At 40.4% G+C, this 26565-nt stretch overlaps 1 protein-coding gene and 1 long non-coding RNA gene across 2 annotated transcripts; one reads left to right on the top strand and one right to left on the bottom strand.

Moving 5' to 3' along the window:
• Positions 1-562: 562 nt before the first annotated feature.
• LOC143161919 (uncharacterized) lies at positions 563-3397 on the bottom strand. The gene is made up of 3 exons (XR_012995613.1): positions 3110-3397; positions 2640-2674; positions 563-1215 (listed from the first exon to the last, which is right to left on the bottom strand). It is a non-coding gene; the product is annotated as an uncharacterized LOC143161919 (long non-coding RNA).
• Positions 3398-5356: 1959 nt separating this feature from the next.
• Positions 5357-24798, top strand: SEC62 (SEC62 preprotein translocation factor). Its single transcript, XM_076341389.1, has 8 exons — positions 5357-5421; positions 13803-13911; positions 14302-14407; positions 17032-17242; positions 18865-18957; positions 21513-21573; positions 22491-22610; positions 23206-24798. The coding sequence occupies exons 1-8, from the start codon at positions 5386-5388 to the stop codon at positions 23670-23672; spliced, it is 1203 nt and encodes a 400-aa protein (XP_076197504.1). The 5' UTR covers positions 5357-5385; the 3' UTR covers positions 23673-24798.
• Positions 24799-26565: the final 1767 nt, after the last annotated feature.

Raw genomic sequence — 26565 nt, 5'->3', positions numbered from 1 at the left:
TTTCAAATCAACTCATATCCATGCCACCGGCTACTTTACAAAACTTAGCATTCTAAGACCTTATACAATTGTGAATCCTCCACAAAATAGTTTTCAGAATGTTAATTTATCCTTTGAGTGTGAAACAGAAAAAATAATCGCCTCCACTTTTTAAAATCACCTCTATTTTTTAAACTAAGTAGACACTTCTCATATTTTAGATTTTCCAAATACCCTAATATAATGTTGATTGGTTGTGTAGTGTTTTGAGTCACCTTCAACATTAGACATTTTACAGAAAAGCACCCAAAACTAGATACAGCTCTTGTTTTGGTACCTAGCTCTGATAATGGCATAATAAATGTCCTATCTAAGCCCTTTATTATTCACTGGAAAATAACAAGTCAGCTCTATGAGGCTGGGTGTTCATCAGGGTTGTGCTACCTGTGATGCTTGGTTTTGACTAAGCCCTTCATGCTATAATAAACAGCTATAGCTATATTGCTATTGCAATTTCATTATAATAAGAATACATGCTATGGTAAGGGAAAAACTCACCTCTCCTTTTTTGTTTGTTTGGAGTTGGTTTTTTTGCGAGGGTGTGCTTTCTGCCTTTGCATTTGCCTATCTCCTTTCTTTCTTTGGGAAGGCTTTGGTCCTACTATCACCTATATTGAGGCCACAATAATTATTCTGTTGACTTGGCCTTTACGCAGTCCTTTCCTTTGTCCCGTTGCCAAGTTTACCTAAGTCTGTATTCTTCCAGACAGACATTAGTTCTGCTACTATCCACATGTTTTTCTTGAACAAACAATTTCTCTGTTGGTGAGGATGCAAAGTCTTTTCCCTAGACTGTAGAAAAGAGGAACCTATTGTCCATGTTGTATAGAGAATGATTTTTTCCTATAGTACAGCGAAGACATGAATAGATGCTTTGCTTTATCAAAATTTAAAAACACATATAAGTGGCATCTGCATGTCTGCATTACTGAAATAAAAATCAATCAACCAAAATAGCAAACAGAAGAAGCACTGCTGACCAAGGGGAAAAAAGAAAGCATCAAGCCAATCTGGTTTTCATCTTTGCTGATCACCTTTCAGTTACAGGGTTCAAACAGCTGTGCTAGAGAGGAGGGCTGCTCAGTCTGTCATTCATGGGCCTCCAGCAGTCTGTAAACAGTCTGCATTGAAAGATGGTCTGTAAAGCAATCACCGGCTTCTGGCTGAATCTGTTAGCTGGAGAGATGTAAACTCAAGAATCACATATTTATATAATCAATATTTTTAACTCAAACACTTGTAATCATAACAATAAATTCATGATTTTATAAAATAATAATTTGTTTTTCCTAATGCTACATCCTCAAATACTACCATTCTTCTCCTCCCCTCCTACCACTGCCAAAAAATAGAGATACAAGCAAGCCTTTTTTAATTTTTTTTTTTTCCAAAACTTCAGCTGGTTCTTCAAAAAAATGGATTGATGTATTTTCCATTTAACATATTTATGTGTTCATTCCCAATGACTCCAGCACAGTCTGCTGGACCAGCAGAATTGACGGTGGTCTTTAGGAAGACCTACATGTCACTCCGCATCAGGAAAGTCCTGTCTTTAGTAGAGTTCACCAGTTATTGCTAAAATAAAAATATATTCTTGCAATGAGAAAAGCTGGTATTTGAAATAGGTGAAATTAATTACAGAAGGACCAGAATCAGGGGACATTCATTCTTAGTTCAACTATGGTTTTGGTAAGTTATATGTATCAAATAATTCTGAGTTGTACAGAAATGAAAAGGAACTTGCAAGAGTGGAAGTATTTAAGAAGCTCCTTAGTGAAAGATAATTCTGGAGATTTGTCTAATGAATCTTTGTTGTTCTGCTAAATTAAAAGCTAAGTGGCTAACTAAATATTTATAAGCTTCTGAGATGGAAGTGACTCAGGATATGTCTACACTGGAGTGTGCTTCTCTGTAATGACTCATGTATTTGTGGGTGGATTTTAGCTAAACCTGCCTTGAAAGTATGTGTTGCTGTACAATACAAGGCCCATATTCCTTATATTTTGAACCCATATTCAGTGCTGAAGCTGACTGGATGAAATGGGAGGTCACTCCAGAGCCTGCATGCTACCATCTGTGGATGATGTAGGAAATGGCTCCTAACATATTGGTGGGGAATTTGCCTATCCTCCTTGGATTCCTCTACGGAAGCTCTTTCCTTCCTTCCTACCTTCCCTCCTGCCTGCCTTCCTGCCCGTCAACATAATAGTTGAGGTAATTGTGATTTGAGTTCTCCCCTGTCTTCCCCCAAAGCCAGAAGGATTAACCATGGGTCCAGTGAATAAGGTTCTTACAAGTGAATGGTTTGTTCAGCAGAACAGACACTTGCTCAGACTTCTAGTGTCACTTCAATTTCTGTATTGCAGATGTCAGTGTGACTCTAGAGATAATTCATGACACGCTTGCCAGTAATTCAATTGCTAACGTGTAGCCTTGCACTTCTGGTGCATATTAACTATGCCATAGTGGTAACACCACATCATCTTATGGATCCAGGATGACCAACACTGAGCCCAAAACAATGAGATTACCAATAGCACAAATGCCAATAACTTGCCAGGAATAAGTGAATATAAGGGTATAAGAAAAAATGTACCTACCTTGGTGTCTTGTCTCAGAGGCCAAGAGAGGATACCTAAAGCAGAGTAGAACAACAAAGCAAACATCTCAGAATAGTCCCTTTATCACCAGGGACCTATCACACAGACAACCAGAGGTGATTTTTATATTTAATAGCTCACGATGCATTTTTGTTTCATGAATGTATCTAGCTGTTTTTTGAACTAAGTTTCCAGAATCCATACTGCCGTATTAGATCACACTGTTGGGGTAAAGAGGAGGAGTAGGAGGAGGGAAAAGAGGCTAATGAAATGCCGTCGGTTTGGCTTCAGTTGAAAAAGGAAACCACTCCACTTGCATGCAATATCCTTCACAACAGTAATTTAAGTGGTCATGATTCTAAAACCCTGCTCTAATCAAAATGGCAGTTGGCACTTAAGGGCCTGTGACTTTACTGCATGGTTCTGAAATGCTTTTTGCAGCCTGCCCTGCAGCTGACATAGAGACTAACCTTAAACGCAAGCAGTTTGAACCTTCACTTCCACTCCCTGGCTTTCTTGAGATTCAGCCACTTCCTTCTCTCCTGTTCTCCCGCTGACTGCAAATAAGCTTGTCTCATGTAAGATTCAGTCTTGATAGGGTCTGTGCTCCATAATGGTAGGAAGTTTACCATCCAGTGCCTCACACTGGAGGACACGTTCCATGGCCCACTTTCCATTCCTCAATCCTTTCCATAGATCTGCTTGAAGTGATCAGTTTGCTCCCTGTGCTGCACATCAATCTCCTGCTGCATGCCCAGCTGTCCTGGGAAGAGCTCTTGCAAGTTAGTGTTTCTCAAACTTCAGATGAATTAAAAATTCTGTGAAAAAAAAATAGAGATTAACCAGAAATCCAAGGTGCTTTTCTGGCAGCAAATAGCTTGATATACTGCAGGTAATATACCATGCCAAAAAAAAATGCAAAATGAACAGCTAAGCATTAAAGGTGGGTTTATGAATCAGCAGTAGATTCCAAGATGCAGAAGGCATATGGGAAGTAAGGTCTTAAAAGAGCCTGAAAGTAGAGGTATAGAGGGATGATGATCTGGAATGAGACCCATCATGTGGCGATTGCACTCTTCACAATGAGGGTAGCGAGCAGACAGGAGCACAGTTCCAAACAGCCTCCCCCAGAGAGCAGGGAGGATTTTCCCAGCTGAAGTTCAGCTTGTGCAGGGATAGCAGAGGGGCTCTGAGCTACACCATGCTAAAATCCTTACTGCAGGCATTGTGTATTGTTAGCAAGCTGTAAGTTACAGATGGCTAAAACTTCTGCTAGAAAGCCTCCATTTCAGATGTGCTTTTATGTTACTGTAAGTTAAGCACATGAAATAGCTGTTAAAATGATTGCCAATTTAAAAAATGTATTTTTTGAATAAATGCTGTTTGCCTACTTTTACCAAGGCTTTGTTTTGTTGTAACCATAAAAACTTTAATTCCCTATACCTACAATTTTATCTTTTGAATTATACTTTTATAGTTCATTCACGCTGCAGTCAGTCAGCTTAATTTATAACTTGTATAGATATTCTGCCCAGCAACAGCAAGAGGAAAACATTCAAAGGAAAAAGATGTCATACCAGAAAGAGCACAAAAATTGGCACGGTGACTCAGGGGCAAATATGCTGCTGGAAACAATTTTAGGTTTTTAATTACCTAGTTTTCAATCTGAGAGGTTCCAAAATCATAGGAACAGGAAGGGGTAACAAGAATTGAAAGGACTGGACAAGACAATACAGCACTGCACACACTTTTCCATCCCAAAGTGCCAGGGTGTGGTTTGGAAACATGGAGCCAGGATAAACCATTATATGCTTTGCTAACTTGAGTGACCTCATAGCGAAAGCATGCAGGACAACCTCTGACAAAAGGCTATTTTACTCTATATAGGTTGCTTTCTGAATCTAACTCTGTAGGTACATGAGAAGGTCCGAGCAATCAGAGTCTGTTTAAATAGGTAACAACTAACAAAGGCCGGCTACATCGAGCATCTTTAAGGCCTAGCATCCTATTTAGGAGTATCAAAACTAAACATACGGATTTTTATTGCCAAAGAGCTGAAGCACTTTTACTCCAGCAGGATGGGCTAGCTCTTCAGTACCAAGTGACCCCTCTGAGCGCCAACGGGCACCCCAGCTTTGTCTAGCCTGCGAATGAACATGGCCAGGATGCGGCTGGATTGCTGCCTCCTGCCTTGGGTAGAACCTGACACGCCACCCCAGCTGCCTGCGAGGGAACCGGGTGGCGAGAGGCCTCAGTACCGATTTGGGAGTTGGACTTTAGACGCTGGGGCCTGAGCACCGCGGGGTGAGGCCCGGGCACAGGAGCAGGAAAGGCTGCATCTCCCCCATGGGAAGTTTCTCATTAACCAGACTGCTGTAATGGGGCCTGACAGCCCGACGGGGGCCCAGACCGGCCCCTCGGCCCGCGGGCGGGCAGCGATGCCTTTGAACCGGGGCGGCCCCCGAGAACGGAGACCCGGCGCGGGGATGCCGCGAGCCGACTTTCCGTCAGAGCCCGGCACGGCCCGGCGACGGGACTGAGGCGAGGCGAGGCGAGGCGAGGCCGTCGAGGCGGGCTGAGGGGGCTAAAGCGGGGCAGACACCCCGCCGCCGCCGGGCGCGCTGAGGGGCTGAGGGGGCGCGGCCTTCCCGCCCCTCTGCCGGCTCCCGCCGCCTCTCGCGAGGCCGCCGCCGCCACCACCCCCCCCCCCCCGGCCCACGTCACCGGCGGAGCAGACGGGGACAACATGGCGGAGCGGCGGAGGCACAGGAAGCGGATCCAGGTAGCCGAGCCTCTCCCTCTCTGCCCGGCACGCGCTCCCTCCCCAGGCGGCAGCTCCCCCTCTCCGTCCTCAGGGCGGCTCGGCCCCGCCGGGCGGGCTGCGCCGGGCGGTCCGGCCGTCCCTCAGCGGGGCTCCCCCCCTGGTTCTGCGGCCTCCCCGCCCCGACGCCGTGCCGTTGCGAGGAGGCGGTGGCGGCGGGCGGTGCCGTGCGCCCGGGCGGCCCGCGCCGTGCGCCCGGGCGGCCCGCGGGAGCCGGCGGTGAGAGAAGCGCCCTCGTCTCGGCCGCCGCCGGGGCAGCGGGAGCCCCGCAGGCGCCGGGAGCGCGCGGGAAGCGCCGCACCGGCGGTCGGTGAAAGCCCGGGCGGGCACCGGGGGGACAGGTTTTCCTCAGAATTTTCTGGCAAATTCGTAAACCCTAGTAAATACTGAGAAAAACTGGAGCCCGCTGCGCGGCGGCGGCGGAGAAGCGCAAGTAGGAGCGTTTCGGGAGTGCTGCAGACGCTGCCGCCCCGGCTCCCCCAGCACCGGCTGCCGCCTCGGCGGAGGACTGAGGGGCGACCGGCGGGGCACCCCGGCCCATCCGTTATCTGAGGGCCCGGCGGTTCTGTCCTCTCGGGGTCTGCGCCCTCAAAAGTACATCGTCTTTCTCGGTGACCAGAGAGTGAGATTTCGAGCTGTTACCTATTTTTAATCGCCATGTTATACTTAGAATCTCACCTGTTACCAGTGTCGAACAATAGCTTCATGTGGTAAGAGCAACGTTCAAAACACCCAGGCGAGCAGTCACCTTAGCCTAGAGCTGACACCCAGCGTGTCTATTCCAGTGATTCGTAAGCAAAAGACATGGGACATGGTATGAGCATCTTAAAAACAACTTGCCACAGCCAGGAAATGATGTGGTGAGGAAAACAAATTTCTTTTTAGAAAACATAAACAAAGAACTGCGTCTAAAAATAGACCTGATAAGCTTTGAGATCATGTTAAAATGTAGTGATAATTACATGGTATCACTTAAAGGCAAAATGATGACTGCTTAGGTATTTTCACTTACATATTGAGAAGTCCAGACTTCCAGGTAACTTTAACAGTTTTACAGTTTCTAATGCAAGTTTTGGGCATAGTTACAGCATCAGTTATTATAATGCCTGTTACTGTTATGTATTATTAACTCTAAGCCTAAATAATGTTTGGTTTTGGATTTATTGCTCTGCTGTTAAGTGGACATAATATTCATGAGAGAAATCATACAGCCATTCAACAATGTACACATCATATGTCATTCTTCTGCTTGGTTGCCCTCTCTCTTTTCTCTTCCTTTCCCTTCCCAGCCCACTTTCCCTTCCCCCAAGAAGATGGAGACGTGTCTGTACTTGTAATGGTTCCTTTCTTCCCCTTTAATTCAGATTACTGGAGAAGGAGAGGCGGAATGCAAAGAGTAATTAATCAGAATCTTGTTAAGCAAGCCTTATCAATCACAGGCATTCAATGAATTATCATAAAACATTACAGAATTATTCTCTTTTCATAATCATCATAGACTGTCCCTTACGGAGGATGATAACAGCCCAATAAAGCATCCATCACAACCAAATTAAATGTAATTTAATGTTTTGTATAATACCCAAGGCTGTGGTCTTGCAAGCACTTAAGCAAATGCTTAATTTCCAGCCTCTTAGCAGTAAAAGTATTTCCCGGATTGTTAGTAATTAAATCGATGTCTGGGTGTTAACACTTAAGGTTTAAGATTGTGGCCTAAATTTGTGATATAATTATGCAGATAAATGTCTGTTGTGTCTTAGTAGTTTCCCAGTGTATGTCAACAACAATGGCAAGACAAGACAGTGAACAAAGAATACTGTTGAATGCCCAGAGGGAGTTCTTAATTGGTCAGTGAATAAAACGACATATATTTTTCTTAGTAGTTGGTTTTGGGGGGGGGGGGGGGGTTAAGCTTTTTGAACTTTATTGGCATAGTTACAGTATGATTATCATGTTTCAGGATAATGCTGCAAGTTTCTTCTTTTAAAATGGAAGTGTGGGATGTTTATTTGTAGGTGTTTCAAGTGCTTTAGGAGTGTGTACTTACTTTAGGGTGATGTGTTCCCCTTAATAAAGAGACTTTATCATACTTTATGCAAGTCTGACATTGAATACCCCATTGTCATTAAGTAGAGCTGTATTTCTTGACAAGAGTAAGGTTCTGAGCAGGAGATGGTCTATTTAGCTGTGGAAGAGGCTGATAAAATGAGAGTTCAATTATAACTACTATATGTACAGAAACTGGTTTCTGAATAATTTTTTATAGGATTTTATGTTCACCATCAAGTTTGGAATCATGGTAGTTAGGTCAGCTAGCTAAACATGAGATGGGACATGAAAAAAGTCTCAACAAAATAGTTTAAAGTTCTGTCAAGCCTACTTTCTGTGTTTTCCATCGGAAGTGGTAACAGGAAGGATGTGTTTTATAGAATGCATTTTCATAAAAAGACACATTGCCCAATCCGTATTGCATAGCTTAGACTCTTCCTCTGGCAACAAGCTGAAAGTTTGTAAGTTGCAGAAATCTTAACTTCAAAAGTTTGAATAAAGACATTTTAGAGGTAAAGTTTTCAAAGTGTCATTCCTGATGGTAATTTAACTGTAATTAACATGGAGATTACTTCAGGCATGCAGTAGTGAAAAGAGACTGGTCTGTGGGATGCAGATTGCTCGAGCCAGTGGGCCCCCACATGATTCAGATTTCTGAAATCAAGAATGCTTGCTGTATATAAAGGACTTATTAAAAGAAAAACAAGATAGGTTGTCTGATGGCTAGTTTAGTATCTTTTCTTTAGACAGAAGATGGGGGATGTCTTTGAATGCCTGTTACTCCAGCAACCTGATCAAAGCTATTTCATCTCTTGGGAAAAAAAAAGTACGGTTCCATACATATACTGAAATACTCACTTAAACACAAAATCTTCACAGTTGGTTACTTTAACAAACATTCAGCTGGGTAACACATGGCAATTTGTTGGCAGATCTGCAATTTGACTGTTAAGTAGGCATTAAGTTTTAATTATATTGGTTGGATTCCATTGTGCACAGTTTTATTCTGCCCATGTGAAGTTTTGTTTATGTTTGCATTGTGATTAACAGCACTTGCATAGCGCCTTAGTGCTGTGTCCTCTACTCTAGAAATGTTAATGCATATAAATACTGCTCTTATAAATAGAGAAAACAGTTCTTAGGCAGTTCTTGGGCAAATGTCTCACTGCAAATTGATGGCTGAGGTGGCATCAATGCCGTGTACGTGCCATTAATGACACATACCTTCCTTCTTGACTTTTTTTTTCTCTTGAATCACTGGATTCAAGCTTTGAGATTCTCCTGATGAAGGACATCTACTAGTCAATATTAATTGTTGTAGCCTACGGTTCTGTCGTGTCTTGATTTGGGCTCTGCTGGAAGGAAAATGTGCAACAGCTGCATTGCTGCTTCCTGTGCTACAGTTTTTTGTGAATGGGTATGGAAAGGATCTTCAGAAATGACAATGCAATGGTTTTCCAGTAATGCAAATTTTAATCCAGCTTGCCCGTTTGTCTTTATTTTCTCATAAATTCTAGTAAACCTGAGTGGGATGATAACACAGAATGGCTAAATAACTTCTTCAAAAGTGACTGGTATCAGGTGATAGAGGAGGAAGAATCGAAGATTGAGGGGGGAAAAACGCAGACAAATAGGAATTAAAAGTAGCAGCCCTACTTGTCAGTAAAACAAGATCACTGTCTTTTGAAAATCTGAGTTACATTTTTGGAGGTGGGAAGGGAAAAAGTTGAAAAAACTGGCCTAGGGTTAGAAGAGGACTGAAGCTGGCATGTTTTGGCTTCAAAGTACTGTACGTTTGCTCCTTTGGCATGTGTTTTAGAGTTCTGTATGTTTACAGCTTTTGCTCAAAACAATTAGTGACGGCTGAAAAGACAGAAGGAAGAAAACAAATACTTCATAGGGTATGTATAGGACAAAAAAAAATCTGTTCCTCTTTTTCTGTAAAGAAAAGTTAATGTCTTGCGGCTAGCACATAGCCATGGTAATCCAGAAGAACTAGTTTCTCTGCATGGCTCTGCCACAGTTGCTTTTAAGAGACCTTGGGCAAGCCATGTACTGGTCATCAGTGCAAGAGTTGGACAATTTTATGTTTGTTAGTCACTGAAGAAAATATAGATGGAGTCCTAAGAGCAAGTCCTAAGACCCTAACTTGTTTGTTCCCTCCCTACCCGCTTCCACCCAGTGATCTATCGAATTATGCTAATTTGTGTACTTTTTCTCTGTCCTACTGCACTTTGATTTATTTTAGGCAAAGTATAAATGTTTCAGCAGGATGGATGAGGAGTACCCACTCCCCTGCCACAGAACATCTTCTAGTCTAAGGTCCTGAGAGTCAACAGGGAAAGGAAAAAGATAATCTTGCAATTCAGCCCAAGCTGTGATGTGCTCAGACCATCTTCAGAGAAGATAATGCTAGTGCAGTTGTACTGTCCTTATAATATGAGAGGTATGAGGAATGGAACATGGGTTGACATAGTGTCATTTTTGACGTAGCCTCTCAGCTTGAAAAACAGGCTGCACATGACAAATGTGCTTAAATTTCTTCTTTTCCTTATCTGAAAACTGTATAAACTATTAGGCTTCAGAAGTCTTCTGTGAGGGACGGTGTTCTGAAAATCTAAGTTCTAAGATGTAGGAGCAAAGAAATAAACTAGATATTCATTTTATTGAAATCAAAGAATTTTGATGACCCCTTTAAAACAGAGGAACATAAATCCTTGTAATACGTTTGCACATGAAATAACTTGTCTTGTTAGAGATAGTCATCATTTACTCTGTTCTGATTTTCCAGAAACCTTGTTTACATTACAGTGCTGTGGAGGGAAATCATCCTGTCTTGGGTCGTGCCTGTCTTCCTGCAGCTGTGATGCAAAGGAGAAAAAAAAAGAGTAAAATTTCAAACCACAAATATGCTCTGGCCTTTTGACATCCATTGAGTGGTTCCAGGAGTAAGAGAACCTGAATTAAGTCATACTTAGGTAGAGATGAGAGGGAGGAGGAAGCTCATGGGCACACTAGTTTTAACAGATCAGTTCAGATGTTTTTATTTTTGGTGTATACAGGCTTCTTCGCTGCTGCAGTCCCAGCTGGAGGTTGAATTAACTGGAACTACATCAGTGTATTGAAGGAAGTTCAGAATGCACTGTGCTATACTTCGATTTGGGAGACAGTGGTAAAAAAATAATTTGATTAGGGTTTTCCTTTCACTTCAGTGGATCTGGAAGGTCCCTGGGTTTGAAAATCTCGACGTTGTTTTATGAATTCATATAGGGCAGAATTTTGATAGGAATGCTTGAGAATTATTCTTAAAAATTTTAAAATGTCAGTGCATTTCTAGTAAGTAGGTAGGCTGAGCACTGCTTTTCCTGTCTTCCTGTAGATGGAGTTCTTCTGTCTAGATAAATAAGAAATTGGGTTTGATTTTATTTTTAATGGCATTCTTCCAGAGTTTGTAAATTATCAAGGATCATAAATCTCTAAATTTTACATGCTGTCTAGTGACAACATGCATTTTTCAATATATAAAATTAAAGTAGATGCAAGGGCCTAAAACAAAATCTAGAGCAGAAGCATTTGGAAGCTTGACACTATCCTAATTTTTATTAATTGAAAAAGTTTAATCATAGCATTTTAATTGAGAAGACATTTTACAACATTCCAGAAATATATTGCCTGAGATGGTTCTTGAATCTTTCTGTCTTTCCTATAAGAGCAAACTTTAACTATCAGGAAGTTTTCATATTGCTTTTTAAGGCTGTGTCATCTGTTTTAAAGCTTTATAATTTATTGACGACCCCTTGATTCATTTGTATAATCTTTTTCTAAATGTATGAGGAGGCTTAAAATGCCTGGGTTTTGGCTATTTTTACAACTGAACATAAAGATCAGTTGAACTGCGTCTTTAAAAAGTTGTGCTTAGGATACTGAAATTTTCAGTGCTTTTGTTGATTTCACTTTATGATGAAATGTAATATTGTTTTCTGTCAGTCATCTGTTTTAATATTTTAACAGAAGCCTGGCTCTGCAAATAAAGGGATGAAAATAGGATGAAAAATGGGGATTAAATTGCAGGGGAAACTTTCTCAGAATGAGCACAGTTAAACTGTGGCAGTCTCTCTCACAGGGAAGCTTTTTTTGTTTGGGATGTTATGAAACTATCCCACAGAAAAGGGCAAAGCAATAGATAGTAAGAGGCAATCAAAAAAAAAAAAATCTCCTGGTGCCAGCCACTGCCTGTATAGCACATCACATGACCTATCAGAATCATAAATATTTTAGAAAGAAAAAAAAAATCCTAGCAGAGGAATCAACATCGATGTGAATATCTATAGCTTCTCTGACTGTTTTACAGTCTGTGCTGTGAAGAACAACATTTGCCCTGTGAGTTGTTGTTCTAAGTTTAATTTGCTGGTAGGAAATACTACAAAAGCATTATTTTGAAACTCAGTTGCTACATAGTCATCACTCTCCATGGTACCTTGTGCATGTGCCATACGATAACAATGGTACACATTCACTCATTTTCTTTAAATGCATTGTAACTCATTTTCTTGCTATTAGACCAAATCTGTTTTGGTACCAAACTTGGTAGTATCACCAGTGATTTACAACTACTGGTACAACTGTACCATATAAGGGGACATCAAACCACAGTATATAAATTATGTGCATACATGCGCTGTCAGTTAGTGAATAGTTTTCCATGAGTTACACAGATTTTTAAAATTGGAAAGAAAAAAAAAGATTGAACATGAAGAAAGAGTTAATTTAATCTATATGAGGACTGTTAGCATCATCTGGCTTAATTTAGGCACATGTTTTTAAAACTGTCTAACTGGTGAGTATGAGAGCATATGTCTGCCTACATATAAAGAATTTAGGCTTTAAAAATGTCAATAACCTCAGAACTAACAAACTACGGAGTGCTTTTGGTCATTTGGATATTTTATGTCTGTATTACTCTCTTTAAAATTGTCCTCAGGTAGGAAAAGCAACAATCCCATCTAGAAGGATAATTCATTAACCAGTTGATTTTGAAAGCTAGCTGTGCAAACTGTTGAAAATTAACAACTCTCACCATCTGAAGTTTTTATTCTGGTATAACAACATCTATTTGACCTTGCATTTCCACTTGACATGCTTCTTGCAATATTACGATCATACATCTTAAAAGCGGTAATAGAGGTTGTATATGTTTATTGACCTTTAAAAACATTATGTCTTTAAATAGGATCTTTGAATTCTGTATATTCCTGTAAATCACCAGTCTGTTTTGTGGCTTCTGTAATCTGCTTCTTTGGCCAGCATGAGAAGAATAGGTACAGAAAAGTACTGGCAGTCTGAAAAGATGTCCTAGCATTTCTCTGTTATTGATCTGTGAGTAGCGGGGGGATTTGGACAATTAAGCCTTACTGATTAAAAGCACTCTTACAGAAAGCAATTTTTGAGGAGGTTTGCGTGAGTCAGTGTAATATGCCAAATGTTTGTTTCAGATATGTTTTTGTGAAGCAGGAACATTAGAAAGGTCTTCCTTTCCTGCTTACAAATATTAAGTCTTAATTTTACATAATTGAAAATGCCCATCTCCATCCTTCTGTCTTACAAATCTTTGAATTCTGCTACCTTCCTGCAACTTGGTAAACGTACAGAATTTATGAATGCGTGCAGACTAAGGGCTCCCTTTTCCTAAAGCAGGCGTTTTGACGTTCACGTACTTCATCCTGCAGTGCTTCATACTGATGTTCCTAGTCTCTAGATTGGAAGAATCTCCTCAATGGTACTCTGAAGTTAAAGTCATTTTGTAGTCAATATCAGTGGTACTGAAATTTTCTAGCCAAATCTTTCAACTTCTTTTCAACATGGTTTTCTCCTCTTTCACATGAAATTCAAGCTGCTTTGTATTCTGACAATATGCATTGTTGTCATTTCATACATGCTCATTCCTCACTCTGTTGCTTTTCTTTGCTCTCAGCTTCACAACTGTTTTCATCCAAGCTTGTATGCCTTAAGTAGCTTTCCATATGCCCAGTGCTTTTCTCTTAGTTCCTCCTTTAGTTTGCTCTTTTTACAGAGCTGTTAAAGGAGTTCGTAAAGGAATGCTTTTTTACTTTATGTAGGCAAAAAGTTCTTGGGGAAAAATTACGTGACCTATTTTCACATCTTTTACACTTTATTTGTTATTTATCTATTGCCATAAAATAATGAGGACTTTGCAATATCTGATTTTTGAGCCCAAATGAGTGGCTTTCCCATGTGTTTAAAACTGTATTAATTTTGCACTTTTACTATTGTAGGAGGTCGGTGAGCCATTCAAGGAGGAGAAGGCTATTGCTAAATACCTACGTTTCAACTGTCCAACAAAATCCACCAACATGATGGGCCACCGAGTTGATTATTTTATTGGTAGGGTTACTCAACCAGAAAATAAAACTTTCTTCTTCTGACATTGTACTTGGGGGGTGGCTGTTTTGTTTTTATTATTAGTGCTTTACCTAATAAGTACTGATCTTACAGTTTGGTTTTGAAAACTTACCTAGGCATTAGATAGCCATAAAATTAATCTTACCAGCCTGAAGTAAACACAATAAACTTTTCGCTCTGTGATGTAAAGGTGTATAGTTGTCAAGAGTGCTGTATTTCAGAATAGTGTCTAGTCTTACTTGAAAGATTGAGAGGATGTGGAACATCACTAGAACTGACTGACTGGTTGGTGTGGTTCAAGGAATGTAGACTAAATATTAAAATAAATGTCATTAATTTTAATGCATTTTTAATTCCATTTTTCCCCTCTAGCCTCAAAAGCTGTGGATTGCCTCCTGGATTCTAAATGGGCAAAGGCAAAGAAAGGAGAAGAGGCTTTATTTACAACCCGAGAGTCTGTGGTTGATTACTGCAACAGGTATGACCTAGCCTAATTCATCAATTTTATTAATGAGTATAGTTGTCAAGATGTCTTAGTTATTTAGGAACGAATTTCACTTAGGCTTCGTGCATTCTAAAACGTTTGTGGTTGTATGTAAAAATAATGAATATATTTTTATTACTGTGTTTGAGGGTGGAAACAATGTAGTTTCATCATATTTGTTCTCAAAACTCTCTCATGCTTTCATTATGCTGCTTTGGGCAGCAAGATGAACAAAACAATTTTCCTAAATTTTACAGTTATTTTAAGTTAGTAGGGTCAGAGCTCTCAAATCTCTACTTCCCGTGGACCTAGTCTGCCATCATGGCAGAAGCTGGACTTTGACGTTCAGTTTATGCTTCTCAAATGGTATGTCCCTGCTGCTTAGTGTACTCTTAAGTGCTTTTTTAGATGAATGGCATATTCTGACTATACCTCATTTGGGACAGACACATAGGGTTAAGAGGACTGTCTACACTTGGGAGAGCTCTGCGAAAGCTACTTAGAAATGAAGAATGTGGCTAATATTTAGTCTTTTTTTTTTCTGGCCTCTTTTAGATAGCCATCCAGGAAGGCGAGATTCTTCCCCCCCAGTTCCAGGGCTGAGGCAGGGCTGATTCTGTGTTTGAACTTTAATCCTTTTGCTGATTTCTTCAAGAAAGTTTAGAAAAAAGCATTATTCTAATGGAAGCAGAAAAATAAGTTTTCCCTTCCAGAGTCTTTCGACTGCGGTAGGAGTCTGTGTGTTTGTTCTTCAGTTACTAAAGCATCAGATGAGTCAACAGTTGGTTAAGTCCTTCAGCTCCAGCAGTGTAAAGAATGCCTGTGTAGTGTGCAAAGAAAATCAGTTCAACTCTCTGTTCTCTGGCAGTGATTTTTATCACCAGTATCATTTCGTGGCCTGATGATCCATTTGGCACCATACCACGTCTGCAGTTTGGTTTCTCTTGCTCGCTTCTATATTGCTAATAATGCTAAGGCCACCTTTGGTCACTGAAGCTGTTTTCAGAGTTTTAAATATTAGCACTGTCTACTTCCTTTGCCTTTTGGAAGGGATGGAGGATTATCTTAATACAAAAATAATCCCTTCAGTATAAGAGGCTGCTTAGGCTCTTACTCATATTAAAAACAAGTACCTTAACTCTCGGTGTGGCTATTTCTCATTTTACCTGCCCTATCAAACAAAAAACAAATATCAGATCCTGCTCCTTCATCCTGTGTCAACTGCATCGATCAATTGCATATTTAAAACAAGTTACTAACTGAATTCTTAACGCTGTTCCAGTACCTAAGGTCTCCCGGTACACTTGTATATTGATCTAAGTTCAGTAAGTTTTCTTTTGAGGGGTTTTGTTCACAAATAAGCTACATCAGTAATGCTTTGTTCAGCAGATCTATAGAGGGTTAACAATTGGGGAATCAGCAAGCAATCTGGACTTCATTAGTTATGTCAAGGTCTGTCTCACTTCAGGACCTGGCTGTTGGCCACACTGATGCCGTGGCTCCATGCTCTGAGCAGTAGGTCTTGCACAGTCCCGTCTTTTTATAGTCCGGCAGAGGTAGCTCCTGCAAGTGAAAGAGCTGTCCTGCAGCCCAGACCTGTCCTGTGGGCTGCTTAGTACCTGAGTCCCCTAAACTTCCAGCTGTGAAGAAAAGTAGTTTCTCCCAAACAAGTGATTTTCTGTTGCTAGAAAGAGGATCCATGTCAACGATTGTCTGAAGGAAGTTTTTCAATATACTTGAAACAACTCTGCTTGATAGTCAGCATGCACATAAGTTTAATTGGTAGAATGACTTCTCTCTCTTTAGTGAGTTTTCCTAATTTAACAAGCAGTCCAGCAAAAGGATTTGGTCTGCAGCAAGAGATGAAGGAAATCAAGGACCAATCAAATCAATTTGATGCATACGATCAGGATTTTCAGTGTGAATGTGTGCTTGGATTTCACATCCCACTGCTTCCTCTCAGTCTGAAGAGCAGTATTCTGTACTGCTCTTCCTATTCTGAATTTGGCTATGATCCTTTCAAGGACATTACTTGTTGGTGACAACCTTAAGACTACCAAATACTACTTCCTGGTGCCCCGCTGGCTGTATATATACTTGCTATAAGGTATGTTTGTAGCTGACATGAATGGAATGCTTGCATATGTACCACAGTTTCAACAGGGTGATTTTCTTCATCGTGCACCACTTACCAAGGAACTTGATATGCCATATGTCCACTTTCTTATTTTTGCTATGAAATACATTGACATGAACTTGAAAATAAATATTGGATGGAGTTGCATTAATGGGAAAGATAATTAAATTGACCTGGTGGCTTTCTCCGTCCTACATCTTGTGTATTCATTTATATCTATGCAAAATGCTGCCATGGAAAAGTATGGGTTTTACCCAGTTTTGAACAGATGAACAATAAAAGCAAAGCAAGAGGTGAGACACAGGATAATTAGGTCTGGGGTATTTATTTGCAAATAGAGCAGATGTCTCTGTCTTTCAGTCATGCTATTCATGATTATATTAGATAGATAATCTAGAATGGTATCTAATAACATAATTGAGTGTAAACGTTGTTATCGCAGCCACGCTTAAATGTATCATTTAACGTTTTTCATTTTAAGACTCCTGAAAAAACAGTTCTTTCATCGAGCATTAAAAGTGATGAAAATGAAACCTGACAAGGATATGAAAAAAGAAAAGGAAAAAGGAAAGGCCGAGAGTGGGAAAGAAGAGGAGAAAAAGAGCAAGAAGGAAAGTGGCAAAGATGAAAAAACTAAGAAGGAGAAAGAAAAGGAAAAGAAAAAGGATGGTGAAAAAGAGGAGTGTAAGAAGGTAAGTACTATCTGTAAGAGAAGAGACAAACCTGTAACTGATTGTTAAGATTACATTGGCTTAAAAATATGGTTGATTGGTCTAAAATGTAACATACCTTTTTTGCCTGTTTTCATCTCTAAAATATGCTGCTTCTCTCCTTGTTTTTTTTAAACGTTGGGAGTTCTGATTTTGATCTAGATCAAAAAAGAGGCTTCAGTTGGGCCTTTGTGTACCTCATCATCTTCTAATGTGGACTGAGTTAATCAAAAACTACTTCTCTTCAGCTGCAGCGGGCAATGATGCTTTGTACAAGTGTAGGTTAGCATAGAGTGACACGTATGCATGGGACCTAACATCTCAAAACAGTGTAGCTGCACATGTAAAACAAGCAATTTTGCAATGTTTGGTAAGAAGAATGTTTGGAATGTAATATTTGATACATGGTGCTTGTAAATAGCTCTGTAATAGTGGACCATTTTTTTGTATGACAGCTCCATTACTAATCTGCATAATGTCTAGTTTTCACAGACTTCTGATTTACTTTCTTTAAAGTTCAAACTATTATTACTGTACAAGTTTTCATGTGCTTTTTCACATTTTTATTCCTGATTTCTTTTATTAGCAGAACAGAATTCCTAAATTAAAATGTTAGGAATCTGCAGGAGAAACTTGATGAAGGGATGTGTTTTTTCTTCTATATACAGTGGTATGAATCCAGTGAGAGTTAGTAGGATAGTGCTCAAAAGTTATTCCCGTTCAGACACTCCTAAGTCAAATAATGGCACATTTAGTGAGAGGGGTATGGTCTGTGTGCAAAGGTCTAGATCTCAGAAGAAAGCTACATGGCTAATAAAAGAATTATAAACAAAACAATCTTGCTGGCAGCCTAAACATAGAAGCCAGGGTAAGATTACCTAACTCTTGAGGTACTTTAAAATGCTGATTATGAAAGTTATGAACTCCTCCAATTCCCTGTCATCTGGAGAGTTACATTATTAAATGTAATGTTGATTTTTAAACTAATCGTTATTTATTGAACTGATATTTTAGTGGATTATATAAGCCAGTGGGTAGTAACTTGAACAACAACACAGGACAAAAATTAGGAAGTTAATTTCAAGCAAAGAAATAAGCAAAGAGAAGGAAACAGGAGACAGGGAAGAGGAAGCACAAGATCCAAAAAGAGATTGAGGAGGGTAGAGAATAAACAGGCAGAAACTGATTCTGAAAGGATGCCCATGTGGTAAATATGGCACCAAGGTAACAAATAATTCTAATAGAGTTAGTGATTATGAAGTGTTGTACCCTGTTCTTGATCTTTGTGCAGGCTTTCTGTTAATATCAGTGGAGCTTTGCTATGCATTTGAAGACATAATGTAATACTGAAGTCATAGTCTAGTCCTTAGACACTAACTAAAAATAAAAATTTCTCTTTCCTTACAATTTTCCTTTATTTTTGAGGTACCCAGTTGGCAATAAATGAGAACAGGAGGAAATAAAGCATCTTTAGGAAAAAAAAAGCGTGAACATGATCTTAAGTTTGTGAAAAGTTATCAGACTCAACATAAAAATACTAGAAATTAAAGCCCTCAACTTTTTTTTTTGTTTCTTTAATATATGTAATATGTGTTTGTCTTCAGGATGAGACCCCAGGAACACCCAAGAAAAAGGAAACTAAGAGGAAATTTAAACTTGAGCCACACGAAGACCAAGTTTTCTTGGATGGAAATGAGGTAGGATTTATGGGTACTTTCTAACTTTTAGTGTCAATGTACTATTGTCAGATAATAGATTAATTTACTGGATTTCTGCAAACTCTTTCTTGACATGTTGAAAGAAAAATGAATGGCAATGTGATGGCCGATTGTGAAACATCGGATTTGTAGATATTTGCAAGGAGGTTAGGGGGAGATAAATGTAGGACAGTAACTTAAAAAAATCTAAGAGGAGACTTAATTACCAGTAATTTACGTGTTAGCGGCCATGAGGTGAAAGTTTGTCCTCAGGGTGTGATGGGATGTTGGAGCAGGCTGCCCAGAGTGCTTCTGCAGCCTCCGTGCTCAGAGGCTTTCAAGACCAGACTGGGTGAAGCCCCGAGTAACCTGGGCTGGCCTCAGAGCTGACCCTGCTTTGAACAGGAGGGTGGACTAGAGACCACCTGAGGTCCCTTTCAACCCAAATTATCCTATGGCCGTTGTCATGCTGAAATATTTCTAAACAAAAGACAGGCCTTTTAGAACATGATGTTCAATCACAGGAAGGGAAATAAAAAATACCTGCCATCCAGAGGCTGCCTGACTTTGTGATCTGAGCAGAGAGGTGACACTTGGGCATTCCTGAGTCCTCATCCTGGCTTTACCACTGAAACTGTGGTCTTAAATACTTCTCTGTACTTTGCTTTCCTGGAAGACAAAGAATTTAATTCTTTAACAGCTCTGTAATGTACAGAGTCATATTTGTGCTTTTAAGATTTGGGGTAAGTGTTAAGTTTTTACTTCAGCAAAATTATACTGTGCTGTGTTGATGCTGTGTGTCACCGTCCTGGAATCTCCCCTAAGATTCTTGTATATCTTTGGTTATAAAACATACATGGCAGTGAACGCTGTCAATAAATCACTTGTGTGGAAAATGTACTTCCTTTTTGTATCTGTATTTTACTCTTCTCAGTCAGTTCTTTCACAACCTGCCTTGCTCTGTTGCATCCCTCCTCATACAGAATCACACCTACCTCTGACCCTCCCTATTGTCTTTTACATGGAGTAACCAGAGTGGCATGCAGCGTTCAAAACGAGGGTGCAGTACTGTACTTGCAGTGTAACAGTACTTGCTTTTTGTCTTAACAGCATTTACTTTTTTGTTTATTAATGAGCTGACAGTTTTTTAAGAACTGCAACTCCTAACATCTTTCTTAAGTAGTGGCTAATTTAGAGCCAATCCTTGTGTATTTACACTAGAGCTGTTTTTTCCTTTTCTTTGTTATTTTGCACTTACAAACACTGAACATTACACACTATCTTATTGCCCAGTCACCAGTCACAATCTTCAGTTTGGTTGGGCTCACAGAACAGTTGACTGGCAGCAGAGTTATGCCTGCATATAGTCAACTTTCATACCCTGTGAGAAGTAGCATATTAAATACTTGTTGCATCACACCGAAAAACTGTATTGCTGCCTCTAAGGTGTCCTCCTGCTAGTTCATATTAGCTCATCGCTATGAGGGTTGCTGGTTTCTAGTAATCAGCGGCTTCTTTTCACAGTTAACAATAGTTAAGATTCAAACTGTTTAGTTTGGTAAGAAAAAAAGTATTCTGATTTTACTAGTTCAGAAAATTCTGCGCTTTACCAAGAAGCTTTTTGTCATAAGGCTGAGCAAATCTGATGCAAATGCATCCACAGTTCTCGCGCAAACATTTGGTAGAGTGTTGCAACTGTAGATAACAGCGCGCTGTGGAACAGAGGTTACGATTCTACTTATCTGAGGCCACCAAATGGGACTTAAGCCAAACTGAGCATTTCAGCTGGTTGCTTTGTTCCGTATGTTCAGGCTGTTTTTTTCTCTTAAGGGAATCTCTTTAAAGCCAGAAGTATTTTTTTTGTTTCCACTTGGTGGACCTGAGAAATTTTTTCCCAACAAAAGTTTTTTGGCTTCATGCTGAACAACATTAATGAATAAAGAAAGATAAAACCAAATGTTGATTTCTGAATCTTTCATTTCCCCATCAGTTTTACTCTCTGATTGTTTTCCCCAGGATTTTATATCGCCTGTAAGTTACTCTGGGTACAACTTCTTTCATGCAGTAATTCTTTGAGAGATCCAGTCTGAGATTTCCACTGTTGTTCTTACACAGTATGGAAACTCCTTCCCTTCCTTCGTCCCCTCCCAGCTGGAAGCCTCCAGCACAGCCACTTCCCTGCCCAGCTCTGCACTGCGTCCTGCCTGAGCGGCACGCTGTCCTTAGCCCCCCTGCTGTGAGGCTCAGATTATGATCAGCACATGGCTAAGGTAGTCAGTGTGGGCACGCAGGCGTGCAGCCCCTTGGCTGGCTGTCTCCTTTTGCACCTCTTTCACTGGCAGAAACCTGTTTCAAGTCCTGTTCAAAGTAGAGCCCTGCCTATGATACACGACCCCCTGCCCTGCTCCTCTACCCTGATACGGTACTGACCGCAGGGCCCTTTGTTCAGCACCAAGTGTTACAGCATGGCAGTAAGCATTTGCATGAGGGAATAAATGAAACCGTTTCTCAGAGAGCTTGTTTTCCAAGTGTAAACCAGATTATTTCTGTTGTAGGTGTATGTGTGGATCTATGACCCTGTTCACTTTAAAACTTTTGCCATGGGACTTGTACTTGGTAAGTAAGAGTAGATATTAGCGAGCACATTGTAAACGTAGGCATAGTATCAACAGGCCTTTTTTCTGGACAAAGCTTTTGCTCTTCAGTTTCAGCATGATTTGACACCAATCATATTATATGACTTTTGATCTCAGGACAGAGGGGCTACACATGTTTCAAACAAACAAAACCAAACCTGAAACATGCTTCAGCAAATGGCTGAACTTGCACAAGTTTGCAAGCAGTTTATTTCCATTGCTTTAAGCTAACGAGCAAGTTGTCCAATAGGCAAATGTGGTGGATTATATAAAAATGTGAAAGATGTTAAAGGAATTTTTTTAAACTATGAATGATACCTTTCTGACCCTAGAACTTGTATTTGTGTAGGATAAGCCAAATCAGTTCATTTTTCTTTTTGTAATCTAAATCAGTATCGATGTTAACTGATGTGAGCTAAGAGATCGTTGTACTGCTGGTCTCACACCCTTGACCTGTACCTTCCAGCTTCCTTGCCCTGAGAGAACCACCTTTCCTCAGAATCCGTGTCATCCCTTGGGGCCGTATTCAGGCCTTTGACCAGTCCTTGGGGCCACCATGATCTCCACCCAGCTCCCTGCGCTTGTGTCCTGCTGCACTGGTTATAGGCAGCTCCCTGCTCACCTGTTTGCTCGTGCCCTCTCCTCAGAGGTGCTCTCTTTGTTCTGTTGACTAAGCACAGCAACTTAGAGTTGCTGAATGTGGTCCTTGGTGTGTCTCTACCCCGTGTGAGAACAGGAGCAGTGGGACGAGACAAGGTTTCAGTCAAGGCGTAAAATACTATCAGTAACTCATACTATGCTAAGCCAGTACCTTGAATAAGTGGTAAGCCTGGAACCTTTGTACACATACCGGGAAAAACTAATCATGCTTCTCACGCTTTTCATCTTTCTATTTAGTGATCGCCGTTATAGCTGCAACTCTGTTTCCGCTCTGGCCAGCAGAAATGCGTGTTGGTGTTTATTACCTCAGTGTAGGCGCAGGCTGTTTTGTCGCCAGTATTCTTCTTCTTGCTGTTGGTAAGTGTCCGTCTTCATCACTTTATCAGCAAGTGAAGTCTAAAAGGGCAGAGACAGAGCCTACTTCTTCAACGTGGTGTGAGAGGTGCGACTGTCTCGCTTCCCGGGCCGTTGTTGTTAGCAGTAGCCGGACTGATTCCCTGTGTGTGTTTCCCTCCTGGCCACTGGGTGTCAGAGTTGTGCCACAGAAAGCAAGCAAGCTCGAGTTTGTGTCACCTGGTCGTGTTTCCTGTATAGTGGATATTTGTTTACGGCCTCCATTTAAAAAAAAAAAAGGGGGGGGGGGGGGCAAAACAAACCCGAGAACTGTATATAAGAATAGATTCAGTAGTGAGAATGGTGTAACCAGGATTTTAAAGCTTTCTTTGGCTTGTATTTCTTTAGCAGGGGGGATGAAGAGCTAAATCATAGATAAGACATAAGGTTAATGGGGTGGGGGAGGCATGGTGAGAACAAACTACTCCACAGTGCTATTGCAGGAGAGATCTTCCCTCGAGGTCACCCCTGTCCCTGGCTTTGGGTGGGCGTTAGTAGTGGGTATCTCTTACACCATAGTTGTAAGAAAAAAACCCCCAAATTTCCCTTTTTTATACAGCTCGCTGCATCCTTTTCCTTATCATCTGGCTTATCACTGGAGGACGGCATCACTTCTGGTTCCTGCCAAATCTTACAGCAGACGTGGGATTCATTGACTCCTTCAGGCCCCTGTACACACATGAATACAAAGGACCAAAAGCAGACTTAAAGAAAGAGGAAAAATCAGAATCCAAAAAGCAGCAAAAATACGACAGTGAGGAGAAATCAGATAGTGAGAAGAAGGAAGAAGACGATGGGAAAACAGAAGCAACGAGGAACTTGGGAACAGACGGCTCAGGAGGAGAGCGACATTCAGACACTGACAGTGACAGGCGTGAAGACGACAGGTCCCAGCACAGTAGTGGAAATGGAAACGACTTTGAAATGATCACAAAAGAGGAACTGGAACAGCAAACAGATGAAGGGGATTGTGAAGAAGAAGAGGAGGAAGATAGCGAAAGTAGGCCTTCACATGAAAAATCATAACTCACTGTGGTTTTGGGACTAAGTATGTGCAAATGGTTGGATTTTCTTTGTTGGCTGATCACCAAAACGTAGACCATACAGTAGCATCTTCGTTTGCTGAAATACACGTTACCAAACAGTTTTATATCTAGTTCCTTCATTTTTTTTAACCATTAACTTGATTACTTGGTACTATGTTAATCATTAATATCCATTTACAGAAGTTTTATCAATCTGACAAATTTTCTATTGATTGATAGATTGCCCAGATCGTCCTCAAACATACTGAAAAACATAGTTTTCTGGTACTTGCATAACTGGTCAATTAGTTTAGCTTCTCAAACTTGCTTTTGTAAAACAGGTAAAAGTTGAATGACCAAATCTCAGATTATTCCTAGTTATACTCATTTGATAGCTAGTTAGGTAAAGCCCTTCTTAGCCCACAGCTTTCTTGATATTTTTCTTGATTTTATTTTTAAAAGATTGTGAAAACTTTCCTAAGAAAACTAGTTTTAGCAGAAGTATTTTGCTGAAAATATAAAAAGCTGGTAGTGCTGAATTTGGCTGCAGCGTTCTCTGTTTCTCCAGACTGTGTGCCAGCAACTGAGGAAATCCAAACTGGTTTTGTACATCTGGTTCAGAGAAAGATTGTCATCTCCAGCAGGTGAAGGAAGCAGCACGGTTTGGAAATCATGGCTGTTTTCTTTCTCCTGCTCCATCAGAATTTAAAAAAAAAAAAAAAGTATTCTGTACATAATTCACAAATAAAGCAAACCATTTACTTTAACTGCTACTTATTATTTAGAGATTTGATCCAGCATTCAGTTTGTATTATTAAAGCCATTTTGTGGTGTATCTATCAGAGAAACGCAAGTCAAGAGGACCTCACAGAATATTTGTGTATGGTTGGTAGCTGTTCCACAAGAGCTTTAGTTTTGTGCCAACATTCCATGTATTTGAGTAAATTGATCTTTATTAAATGAAAGCAAACAACATAGCTGTATGTATGCCTTAATGTTAAAACTTTCTCTATTCTGGAACTGGAATACTTTTTAAACTGAAGAGGCAGGAGAGTATTTGTCTGTTCAGAAATAATAGGTAACTCAAAGCCAATATGAAGTGACGGTAAATAATGTGTTTATAAATATCTTGGAGTAGTCTGTGCAGTTTCTCTTACGCATCCCTTTCTACTGAACGTCTGGAGGATGTACTGTATGTTTCGGTTAACTAAGCACTGAAGAAAATGAGGTGTGGCATCATTCCTCTAGATCACTTTAGCAGTAACTAGAGATTTGATCGTCTCCCGAACCCACTCAGAGAAGGTAAGGGTAAGCTTGACGTTTTAATAATGGACTTAGAGAACTTTTTTTCCTATCTAAATTGCTTCCCCTTCCTTCCAGCATTGGCATTTTGGATGAAGATACTAATTTTTCAGATTGTGCAAATATATACATCATAATGGGTGCGTTGATAATTCATGGATATGGTGTATTTGCTTCTTAAATCTCCTGAATGTTTACTCCATAAGGAAACAGATACATTGGATCAGTTTTTTTATTAAGATAGCAAAAAATTAGAGGACCCGTTACCGAAACGGATTCACTCCTGGACACTTGCGTGTTACCACCGATTAAAATGGCTAACGAAGTCCTGTCACTGTCTTCAGTATCTTACTCAGATACACACTGTGTGATGATGAAGCGTCTCGACCAACAGCTGCCTTTTCACTCATTTCAGCAGCTGGTTTAAGACACTCTGCTCACACAGAGGCTAGTCTCCTTTGTGCTTGCATTTCACATCTTCATGTCTAGTGTTGAGGACAGAGCTGCCTGCATTCTGTGCAAGAATCTTCAGCTCGCTGGCTCTGTAATTCATGGTACCTCTGACCTGAAGAGCTAGTTTGACAGCTAGCTCTTTCTGTTTACCACCCAAGTGCAGAGTTCTAAAAATCTTTTCTGTACTGAAGACATCCTTGCAGTTCATCCGGTTAGATTCCTGCCCATTCCAACAGGAGCTAAAGCAAGCGTGGCTGACCTTTCGCGTACGTATCTTCCAGAAGCCATTTACAAATTGGAGAGCACTGCTACGCATCGGATGCAGCAGAACACATCCACTGGCAGCGTGTCCAGCAGTGGTTCACAGCAGGCAGCCAAGCTGCTGCCAGTTTTTGAAGAAATGAATGCAGAGGATTTAAATTGTTTCAAGTATGTTTCCTCCTAAAAGTGAAATAACATCTTAAGGGCCTTGCTGAGAAAATAAAGTTGAAATGGTCAAATAATAAATACTTTAGCAATGTTGCCATCTGTTTCCTGTTAAGTGGAGGTGTATGATATGCCAGCGCTACCCGCCTGGGGACAAGTGTCTAGACCTCAAAATTAACTATCAAAAATTGGTACCTTCACTTTAGTAGAGCTCCAAGCTCACACAGCTGTAGGCATTGAATTAGCCTTAAACTCTTTCACTTGATCTGCAGTGAACAACTCTGAATCTTCTGAAGAAGTAGTGTGAAGAAAGAGATCTTGTTGGAGCTGTTCAGTGGTTAAGGAAAGGACGTCATGACCCATTCCTGTAATCTTGCATTTTCTACAAATATTCCCCAAATACTTCAGAATTATTTTGGAACGAGACAATGAGAGAAGTGACTACAATATGCCAGTAATAGTAAACTTGTGAGTGGACTTACGGTATCCCGACAAATGCTTCCAGTTCAAAGAGAGAGAATCACAAAGGTACTTGGCCAGGTTTAGTTATTTACCAGGCCCCTTTTCTAGCAGGTATTTCAAAGTTGTTCTTACTGCTTTTGACTTTTAACTTCCAGAGTCTAGGGTGACCTTGTGGGAACAAGTATATACTTATATATATTTAGTGGAAAGTTATTTAAATAACTAGTCTATTAAAATGTCCTTCCTGCAAT

The sequence above is a fragment of the Aptenodytes patagonicus genome, chromosome 6, assembly GCF_965638725.1.
Source record: "Aptenodytes patagonicus chromosome 6, bAptPat1.pri.cur, whole genome shotgun sequence".
Classification (NCBI taxonomy): Eukaryota; Metazoa; Chordata; class Aves; order Sphenisciformes; family Spheniscidae; genus Aptenodytes; species Aptenodytes patagonicus.
The sequence above is the reverse complement of the archived record's forward strand: the minus strand, read 5'-3'. Positions and strand labels throughout refer to the sequence as shown.

Bases quoted from the DNA above. Each gene is read 5' to 3' on its own strand.
- SEC62 (XM_076341389.1), top strand. From the start codon at position 5,386: ATGGCGGAGCGGCGGAGGCACAGGAAGCGGATCCAG. The intron at 21,574-22,490 runs GTAAGTAAGAGT...CTTTCTATTTAG, and splicing joins TGCCATGGGACTTGTACTTG to TGATCGCCGTTATAGCTGCA. The intron at 22,611-23,205 runs GTAAGTGTCCGT...TTTTTTATACAG, and splicing joins TATTCTTCTTCTTGCTGTTG to CTCGCTGCATCCTTTTCCTT.